Raw genomic sequence first — 11104 nt, 5'->3', positions numbered from 1 at the left:
GAAGCCAGTAGATGAGAACCAGTGTGCCTCTGTCCCTTCCTTCTGAGCATAAATCAAATAGGGCTCCGACTTGCCTTCCAAACCTCACCCTAAGTGGCTCTTGTTTTTTTTTTGTGTGTGTGTGTGTGTGTTTTTAATCTTTATGGTTGAAAGTATTACATATGTCCCATTCCACCCCTTGACCTCTTCCAGCCTGCCCCCTCAGCCCCCTCCATCCCAGTGCCTCTTTTTGCACAAAGAATCTCAGAGCCAAGCAGGGAACTCTGAAGAAGGTTTTAGTTCAGAATATGAAACCCCAATGGCAGACATGCTTTCAAATAGCAGGTGAATAAAGAACTGGGTAGTAATCCACTCTTGCCACTGTTCTCACTGCCACGATGTGTCACTGCAAATTCCAAGTTTTTTTTTTTTTTAATTTGTTGATCCTGTTCCTAGTATACACCCCACTCAATTGTGCAGGATAGTGCTAAACTTGGGATCCTAGTTTATAACTCTGTCTTCCTTAAGTCCTGTTTTAAACCACAGTGTTCAGATTCACTGTGTTCTTTTGTGACATTTATGGTCCTTTGCTGACAGAAGTCTTTGGGAGGGGCTACCCATGGGCCCCAGATACCTAGGAAGTTATCCCTAACTTTGAATCTCAGTGAGCAGCAATGTTGGTCAATAACTTTCCACTCTAAAATCTAATCTCATTATATAAATTTCTCCACCTGCTCTCAAGGGGCCAGAGATAATAGACATTTTAAGGAGCATTATTTAAGAAAAGCCTTTGTTAGGGCACAGGATGTTTTATCACATCCTTCTTTACTAACAAACATCTGAAAAGAAGGGTATTATACTTCGCAGAGGTGTTGGGGCCAAGGAGGTCTCTGCATCCCTCACACAAATGTTTATAAAACAAAAACATTATTACTGAACTGTAATTGGACATCTTATGCCCCACATTTACATTAAAGAAGGCTTAGAACAAAATACTTTAAAAGCAATTTACCCTTTTGTAAAAGGTCAAAGAGAATTTTGAACAACACATAGATGCCTAATGGGATATTTATTCCAAAGATATCACACAGTTATCTGTCAGTATAAACAACTCTTTATTGCAACATGAATTTATTCTTAAAAATAGTTTCAAATACATACTTTCAAATATTAGGAATTCTTATATTCTTGGCTGGTATCTTTTAGGAGATGGTTGTCCCAAGAGAACTTCTTGGAAAGTAATCATTTGGGAGTTCTCAGCCATGAAACTGCACAAGAATTCAAAGTACAGAGTAAGCAATATCATGTAATTAAATTTCATCCTTACCAGCCCCTCTACTCAAATTAATCAATATTAACATGTGAATTCATAAAATGGGAACAACACAAAGTTATTAATTCTAGACAGACAAAATATCTTGCTAGGAATTTATCTAACCACCTTTTCTTTCATTTTCTTTTTTCTCAATCGCCCTTTGTCTTTCTTGTGGATGAGTGTCTGTGTGTGTTTGTGCAAGTGTACATGCCTGTATGCATGCAGTTTCTACTTACTTTTAAACAATAAACACATTTCTAAAATTCTTAGCTCAGGTAAAGATCTTAATATCTACTGCTAGAAATGGGAAAAAAAATGTTTAAGATTTCAGAGTGTCAGAAATGAATAGTTTCAATAAGGCTATAAATATTTTCTCTAGAATTAGGAACCTTTCCAGGTCAACCATAGAGAACCAAGCAAAGGGGGCATAGGAAATTGCTTATACATTCACATAGAAATAAGGAGTAAAGAAATCAAGTGAGAGGAAAATAATGGGGGAGGAAGACTGTGAGAAAGAAAGGAAAGTATAGGCAAAAGATGAAATGAGGATTCAATAGTGGAAAATAAAAGGAAAAACAGAAAAACCTAACAGGTAAACTGTATTGCAAACGTAGAAGTCGTATTGAGGTAACCTCTAGCTGGAGCAGCAATCAGGCATTCAGGATGGCGGGCTCCGCTGACGGTCTTGGGGTTCTAACTTCTAGGAAGCATCTGAGGAACCAGAAGACTCATCTGACTCTGCATCCAGGACTCTAGCTCCAAGAGGTTCCCTGCGACGCCGCCGACGGGGATGACCTCTGCGTGTGAATTGACGCATGAGCAACGAAAACATGTTACTGTCAAACAGATAGTTGTTGCCCTCTCCCTCTCTATCTCGATCCTGCTTGTTCTTCTTCATCACATCATTTAGCCCAATAAGCTTAGTGGTGGCCTTAGCTGTGGGTGCCCAGATCTTGGGATCGTGGTCTAGGCCACTGGTCGCCATCACAGGTAGGTAAGGATGGGGCTCAAGACAGTTGATGTTCCCTGCCCTGTCCCCCTCCATGAACTGAACGATCTGACAGGACGATTTCTCCCAGAGGAAGATGTGGCCGCAATCACTACCGCTCATCACAAACTCACTTCGGGGCCCGTAGAAGTTGACCCCTTTGACCGTGGCATTATTTCTGTGCCCCTTATATCTCTTCACATACTGGGCTCCGTCAGCGTGGGAGGAGTGGAAGAGGTAAATATCTTCGTCATTGTAGCTGACCAGGAGCTCGGTGCCATCGTGGCTGTACACGAGGCAGGTGATGAAGGACTTGGAGTCACAGTTGAGCAGGTGATGAGGACAGAACTTCTTGAGCACCCCGTTATTGTCAGTCTCATCGATTTTCCTCTGGTCGTAAATTCTCACAAACTGGTCTCGTCCCCCCACGGCAAACTGGTAAGTGTTGGCAGGATTGACAAAGACTGTGTACAGCCCCACTCTCCTCTCATTCTCTTTGGTTACCACCAATCTGGACGCTGGGCGGTCCTGCCTGAGGTCAACGGCAAAGACGACGGCATCTTCCCCCGCAGTGAGGAACGTGACAGGGGAGTCCGGCTCCAGGGCCACCTTGTGGCAGGCTCCCCTGTGCTGGGCCACGCGCTTGGAAACCCTGCTGAGCGAGATGGCAGGCAGCTGTGCTATGCGCACCTGCCCGTCGCGGGCACACGTGGCCAGGGTGGAGTCGCCACAGTTGGGCAGGAACTTGGCCTGGAAGACGTTATTTCTGTGGCCGGTGTTGAAGGCCATGACGGCACGCTGGCGCACCCAGTCCCAGACGATCACCGTGAGGTCGTCGCTGCTGCTGGCCAGCCAGGTGCCGCGCTGGTTGAAGTGCACGCTGTTGACACAGCCGCTGTGGCCCTCCAGCCCGTACTGCAGGCGGAAGCGCTGCACAAACACCCTGGCCCCACACGCCTCGTACACGAAGCGGGCGCTGGAGCCCAGCTGCCGGTCGCGCAGGGCGCTGAGCACCTGCCAGCGCGGCCGGGGCAGCGCAGAGGTCTCCGAGGACACCCACTTCTCCAGGGCCTCCTGCTCATCGCACACGTGCTGGGGGCGGCTGGCCGCACCGCTGGGCCCCCGGGGCTGCGCTGCTGCCGCCTCGTCCTCCTCCTCCTCCTCTCCCCCCTCCTCTTCCTCGCCTTCCTCCTCCTCCTCCCCTTCCTCTGTCAGCTCGCGGTCAGAGTACTCGCCTGTGGCTTCTGCTCTGTCTCCCAGGGGCCCGGAGACCAGGCTTTCACTCTCCGTGTCTGTGCTCTGACTCTCTACGCTGGCCAGGAGGGGAGCGAAGGCATCCCCGCTGCCGCCTCTGTGCCTGGCCACTCGCCAGAGCCGCTGCGGCTGAGAACTCAGATGGAGGCTCCGGGCTGCCCCCACCCCGGCCTCCGGCTCTGAGTGCTCCCCGGAGCCATCGGTGCTGCTCCCGTAGCCAGACATGTCTGCTGATGCTCCCTGTGGCCCGGCTGCGGTGGGAAAGTTCGAGAAGCCTGGAGAAGGAGCGGGCCAGCCACGGGGCGCCACGGGTCAGCGGACGAGAAGGTAGGCCTCGGAGCTGGACACCGATGGGGTCAGCCAAGGTGTGAAGGGCAACTTCCGGTTCGGGGGCGAGGGGGCAGCTATGGGAGCCGATGAGGTTGAAAAGACTTCTGCCATCCAGGGTCTCGCGGGGTTTCAGGGCCGCCCAGAGTGTCCCAGGCCAGAGCCGCGACCCTGCAGCCACCTGCCCCCGGCAGCCTCAGGGCTTGCTGTTCCTTCGAAGATGGAAACTTGTTGCACCTTGGAAACATTCTTACCAGTAAACCGGCAACAAAACAGCCTACTCAGGTAAACACTTACCCTCACACTCTCGTGCTTTGCTTGAAGGTAATGTACTCTTTTTTTTAAATTTATTTATTGACTAAGGTATCACATATTTGTCCTCGTCCCCCCATTCCCATCCCACACCCCTACCACGCATGCCCCCACCTCCCTGTTGTCCTTAACCACTGGTTAGGCTCATATGCTTGCACACAAGACCTTTGGTTGATCTCTCCCCTATATCCCCACCCTCCCCTACCCTCCCTCTGAGGCCCGACAGTCTGATCCATGCCTCCTTGTTTCTGGGTCTGTTCTTGTTCATCAGTCTATGTTGTTCATTGTTTCCCCTAGATGAGTGAGATCATGTGCTTTTAGAAATATACTTATAAGAACTGAATGTGAGACGAGCAATAATAGTTATGCTGACAGGCAAATGAATCAGTCTGTAGTGAGTTTCTTCCTGGGTCAACAGTTTTTTTGAGACCCAATTTCAATGTCACACAGTTCCTTATGTGTACATGTCAGCCATGACATTTCAGTTCTGGATGGTGGACAAATGGTGGTAATGCAGGTCCAACTCTCTCTGGTTTGGTCCTGGGCAACCTGCAGTGATGCACACCTGCTAATTGCTAGTATGGGAAGGCCACATCAGCGTTTTCCATCTCTGGACTGCTTCTCTTCTGTCTTCATAGCTGGAGTAGTCCTATCGATTCCTCTCTGTTGCTGGAATCCACATGATCTCGGAGTTGTTTTCTAAAAATATACAAACATATTCTCGACCAAAAGTTAATAAAGGAATATTTTCTATAAATTTGACTTGGGATCCTATTTCATTTTTTGCCCAAATGATTTTCCTCTGGCTTGTTTTGACACCTTGTGTGTTTTTCATGGGTGTCTTGCTTTTAGCATTACAATTAATTTTCTAAAGTTTTAATTTTCTAGATGTAATTGCTTACAGGATATTTTTCCTTACATGATATTCTTCTACTACCCCCCTTTTTGATTTAAATATTAGGATGCTTTTGAAAATTTTATAATGTAGTCTTGATGGCTTTTAAATTTTAATTTTTAGCACTATAATATTACTGTTTTATGTTCGAAGGTAATGTACTCTTAGGAAATGAAGAAGCCATTGCGATGAAAGTTTGCCAAGGCCCGCACAGCTAGTGAGTTCCTCAAACACAGACAACTATCTTCAGCAAAGCAAAGCGCTTAAAGGAAACCTTGAGAGCCCAAATAGGTAGAAAAGCCCTAGGGTTGACAGATAAAATACACAATGCCTAGGTAATTGCATTTGAGATTTAAAAATGAGTATTTTTCATTATGAATAGTTCCCAAATATTGCATTCGACACGACTTCTACTAAAGATATTTATTATTTATTTGAGATGCAAATTTCACTGTGTCTCCTCAATTTTTATTTGTTATACCTTACAGTCTTTTTTAGTGAGAAGTGTAATTTTGTCCCTCGGTGTAATCAAGGCTGAAATCACTTGGTCAATTTCAAGTAGACATTGAAATGAGTAACTGCTTCACTCATTTGAAAGAGAAGCACGTTTATTTTCTTTTTCCACCTGAGATTCTATGTATTTATTTGGAGTTTGTTCCATTTAACATAATGTCATGAGAAAGAAATTCTGCTGTGATGTTATAAAACTACCAAAATATTTTAAATAAATCCCCAAATAGGTAAGAGGCTTGGATGGGGGTGCTTTTAGAAGAATGCTCTTTGGAGACAGTTCCCTGGGATTGCTGCGTTAACTTCAGAGCTTTTCCAAATGAATTATCTCAGGTGATGTCAGTCAGTTTTCGAAGGGCTACAGTAAACTGCTGACCAAGAATGTGGAACACAAGACTTCCCTCAGAGTAATTGCAAGATCAATGTAAAGTTGATGAAACATAGAATTATAAAGTTTTCAAAAGGGTGAGAATGGTTCCAAGTCTAATAGTAACAGAAAGACATGTAAAAGGTTTATTCACTGTAATTTCTGAAGAGTAGCACAGCAACATGAAAACCATCTGAAAGCCTGTCAAGAGTAACATGGAGCAATATATTAACATATATTTCTATAATGGAATCATGTACGAAAATCAGACCATGAATTTAAATTGAATACAACAATAGGAGTGAATCATAACACACTGGTGAGGAAACCACAAATGAGAGAGGAATCATTGATGATGTCATTTTGATGCAGATCATTGTAGTTTTTCTATGCAAATTTGAAATGGCAAGGAACTAATTGACTCAAAATTAAGGATAATTATTAGGAGAGGAGGATGTTAAAATCTGGAAGAGAGGAAACTTAGAAAAACCTTGGTAATACTTATAGCTCACCTGGAAATAGTTATGTTGTTGTTGTCCTTGCTATCTATTGTCTGTCATTTGCATTTAGATACCCTTTTCTATGTATGATACATGGCATAGTAGTGTGTTGTTGTTTTCAGATAATGTTCATGAACAAGGGGTCTTGCTCCACCATGGACCACAAATACAAAACAAAAGAAAACAAAAATATTACAGGATAACCTGAGCATTAAGCCCTATTATGCCCATGCAGGCATCATGCAGGGGAGGAATCCCTATTAATTGACTTGGAAATATGTCTAGTCCCATTTCAAGGAAGAGTTCCATTGTTAGAGGTTGAATCAGCTTATTTTAATGTGATGCTATGGGATTTACCTGCTCATTAAGTAAACTAACTATGAATTGAATTTTCACTTAAGTTTGCATTTCATTAAGTTGATCCATTTGGTATATTTCCATTCCCATTCATTCATTCATTCACCACAAATTTATTTAAAGCTTCTAAGTAAATACCACGTGCTTTTCTAGGTTCTGATAGTAGTGGTGAATAAAATTAGTAATCCCTTCGCTCATGGGGAAAAGGACAGAGACAAGTGGATACATAGATTCTATGAGGCAGAGATGAGTAATTTCGAGAGAAATAAAGCTGTGTAAGTAGATATAGACTACAGGATGTTATTTTAGATAGTGCATTCAAAGAAGGTCTCATTTATAGGATGTCTTATGCAGAGGGCTAAAAGAAAGGAGAGATGGAGCATGCAAATATCTAGGATGAGATTGGTCCCTGTAAAGTGACATTGAAGGTAAATGCTCTGAAATACTGGCACAATATGAGTGTCCATGGCACTGAAGGAGGCCCCTATGACTAAAGCAACGCAAGTAAGCATTACAGAGCATGTCAGGCAAGGGGATTAGGAGAAGCAAAGGCCATCTCAACAGAGCCTTTTTGTCTGACCACCATGAGGAATTTTTATTTTTATTTCATTCTATGTGCAGTGGAAAGCCTTTAGAAGTTTGTGAGCAGGGCAAAGGCATTATCAGCCTTACTTCTTGAAAAGGGGACACTGACTGCTGTGTGGAGAATAGAATGGGGTAGAAAGAGACAGCACAAATACTAAGCTATTGCTCTCACCCAGGTGAGAAGTGACGGTGGCTTAAACTAGGATGAGGATGGTACAGTTGGTGAAAACGGGTTACGTTTGGAATATATTTTGAAAGTGGATTTGATAACCTTTACTCAGAAGTTGAGTGTGTGTGAGGTGGGTTAGTCAGCATCCTGGCCTGGTACGCCTTTCTCCTGGGCAGTTTGAAACAGGTTCTAAGTGGGATTTGTTCCAAGTTGAGAGACGGCTATAGAGAAATCACAGGGAAAGGTCAGGACCTCAGGCCTATGATGACCAGGAAGACATTATGCCTCTAGTCCTAAAGGTGGGGAAGAAAAAGAGCAGTTACCAAAACCTGAGACAGAAAGGACAGCGTAGAGAGTCTGACCTGATCAGACAGGAGCGATCATTAGCCTTCAGTCAGTGAGCTCATAGGGAGGGAGCTAGAGAGACAACTTCCCCCAATTCAGTATCCTCTCTCTGCTCCCCTGCTGGTACTTCCCATTGAGTCATTTGAAGAAGGTAGAATTTTGTATTCAATAACTCCTGAATTTATTAGTTCTAACAGGTGTGTGTGTGTAATCATTACAGTTTTCCATATATAAGATAATGTCATCTGCAAACATTTACTTTTACTTTTATCTTTCCAATTTGGAAGCCTTTTACTTATATATTTTCATGCCTAATTTCTCTGGCTAAAAGTTCCAGTACTGTGTAGACTAGAGATGTCAAGGACAGGCATCTTTGCTTTTATGGATCTTAAAAACAAAACAAAACTAAAGAACAACTGAAAAGCTTTCAGTTTTTCACTGTGTAGTATGATGTTAGCTGTAGGCTTGTGATGTGTGGCCTTTATTATGTTTTGGCAAATTCTGTCTATACCAAGCTTGTTAAGAATTTTTATCATGGGAAAGGTATTGAATTTTGTCAATTTTTTTTTGCACTTATTGTGATGATCATGTGATTATTATTTTATTTTATTTTTTAAAATTCTTTATTATCTAAAGTATTGCATGTAGTTTTACACATGTTCCCTTTCCCCCCCATTGAGCTCTCCCTGGCCACCCCACCCCACCCCGCTCCCAGTGCATGCCCTCACCCCCCTAGTGTCTGTGTCCATTGGATACGCTTATATCCATGCATACAAGTCCTTTGTTTGATCTCTTACCTCCACGCCCCGCCCCAAACATCCCTTCTGATGTTGATGGTCTTTTTGATGCTTCTCCGTTTCTGGATCTATTTTTGTTCAGCACTTTATGTTGTTAATTATATTCCACAAATGAGTGAGATAATGTGATATTTATCTTTTTCTAACCTGCCTATTTCACTTAGCATAATGCTCTCCATGTTCATCCATGCTGTTGCAAATGGTAAGAGTTCTTTCTTTTTTTACAGCAGCATAGTATTCCATTGTATCGATGTACCACAGGTTTTTAATCCATTCATCTGCTGATGGGCACTTAGGCTGTTTCCAAATCTTAGCTATTGTAAATTGTGCTGCTATGAACATATTGGTGCATAGATCATGTGAATTTATCTTTCATTTTGTTAAAATGGTGTACCACTTTGATAATTTGCTTACATTGATCCATCCTTTCATCCCAGAGATAGAGCCCAGATTGTCGTGGTGTATTGTCCTTTTAATGTGCTACTGAATTTGGTTTGCTAGTTTTCTTGGTTGAGGATTTTTGCATCTCTATTCATCAGGACTATTGGTCTACAGATTTCTTGTTTTTGTCTGCTTTTGGATTTAGAGGACTAACAATGAACTATTCAAATGGAAATTAAGAAAACAGTCCCATATACAATAGCAGAAAAAACAATAAAATACTTAAGAATAAATTTAGCCAATGAAATAAAAGACTTGTACAGTGGAAAATACCAAACATTAATGAAAGACATTAAAGAAGACACAAATAAATGGAAAGACATCCAGTGCCCATGGGTTGGAACACTTAATATTATTAAAATGTCCATACTACCCAAAGTCATCTACAGATACAATGCAATTCCTGTCAGAAGGGGAAATGCAGTCAAGGTAATCATTTTTAATCTGAATCACCACTGGATGTTATATGTTAGTGACAATGACTTAGTAGTAAGGGTAAAAACTGATAATGCAAGGGAGATACAAGTTTTAGGAAGAATGTCTTGAGTAGGCAGAAGGCATAGGATTCGATGCATAGGTAGAGGAATTGTAATAGGAAGGCAGACACAATATTTATCACAGAGGCACATAGGTTGTTAGCTTTGCTGGTGGAAGAATGTGTATATCTCTTCTAATTGCTTCCATTCTCCCAGTGAAAAAAGAAGGAAGGATATTAGCCATGAATGAGGAAGAGGAAAGCCGTGCTGGATCTTGGAGGCAGAAGATGTAGAATAGTGAACTCAGTGAATGGGAGAATGAGTCCAATAGGGGAATGGAGAATTGTTGCCTAGCAGCAGAGAGGGTCCACTTGCAGTTGTACAGCATAAAAGTGAAATGAGACAGCATGGTCATTTGTGTTTCTCTATTTCAGATACTTGAAGACAGGGGTGGAGTAGGCAAATTCACAGATTAAATTAAAATCCAATCCAATTTTCTTTTGCTAGTTGAGGATAATTGAGAGTTTGGGGGCAAGGGAGCTTAGACCCTACATAATGAAATTTTTATAATAAGGAACCATGAGGCCCGCTGGTGTGACTCAGTGTTTGAGCAACCAGGAGGTTATGGTTTGATTCCTGGTCAGGGCACATGGTTCAATTCCTCGTCAGGGCACATGCCCAGGTTGTGGGCTCAATCCCCAGTAGGGGGCATGCGGGAGGCAGCTGATGGATTATTCTCTTTTATCATTGATGTTTCTATCACTCTCTCCCACTCCTCTCTCTGAATTCAATAAACACATATTTAAAAAATGAGGGACCATGAATTTAACTATCAAGAAGGATATTAAGTACAATAGGGGAAGATAAAGAGGTCAAATTTGATAGGGTCATTGGATTGGAAGTCCTGGTGGAGTCACCTTTTGCTGTGATCAGCAGGTGTGTTCAACCAGAGAGGAAGTAGATTTCTTTTTTGCTTCACTTCCTCTTGGCCTGTAAGTATATATGATGCTTAGGAGGGCAGGATGACCCAGAACACTATAATCTGTACCCAGGCTATTAAAGCAAAAGCAATTTGATTAAAGGAGTAAAGTAATTCACTCTAAGACATGGCTGACAGATAAGCTTAATTTTCCCAGAAGCTATTTCCTTAATCTAAGAGGAATTTCCTTGTCGAGGAGAGAGATTTTTTTAGAAGAAACCTTCCAGAGCCACTTGAATGTCTCAAGACATCACTATAACCAGTTTTTTTTTTTTTTAAAAAAAAGGACTGGATTTGGAGCCATCTACCTTTGTCTATTAGATTGGTTTTAAAACTGACTCATACAGTCATTTTGAAATGATTACCCTGATTTTTATTTTTCCCATCCCCCAACTGCCTCCCTTTGGTTGTCATCAGCCTGTTCTCTACACTGAATGGGTCTGTTTTTGTTCTGTTTTGTTTGTTTATTTGTTCTGTTTTGTTTTTCTGGATTCCACTTATAAGTGAA

General features: G+C 42.4%; 1 protein-coding gene across 1 annotated transcript; it reads right to left on the bottom strand.

Moving 5' to 3' along the window:
• Positions 1–1994: 1994 nt before the first annotated feature.
• LOC307096110 (DDB1- and CUL4-associated factor 8-like) lies at positions 1995–3761 on the bottom strand (the record flags this gene model as incomplete). Its single annotated transcript, XM_079765670.1, has 1 exon — positions 1995–3761. The coding sequence occupies one exon, from the start codon at positions 3759–3761 to the stop codon at positions 1995–1997; it is 1767 nt and encodes a 588-aa protein (XP_079621796.1).
• Positions 3762–11104: the final 7343 nt, after the last annotated feature.

Source organism: Cnephaeus nilssonii (genome assembly GCF_951640355.1).
Source record: "Cnephaeus nilssonii genome assembly, chromosome: X".
Classification (NCBI taxonomy): Eukaryota; Metazoa; Chordata; class Mammalia; order Chiroptera; family Vespertilionidae; genus Cnephaeus; species Cnephaeus nilssonii.
Note: the sequence above shows the minus strand (reverse complement) of the source record. Positions and strands in the feature narration are given on the sequence as shown.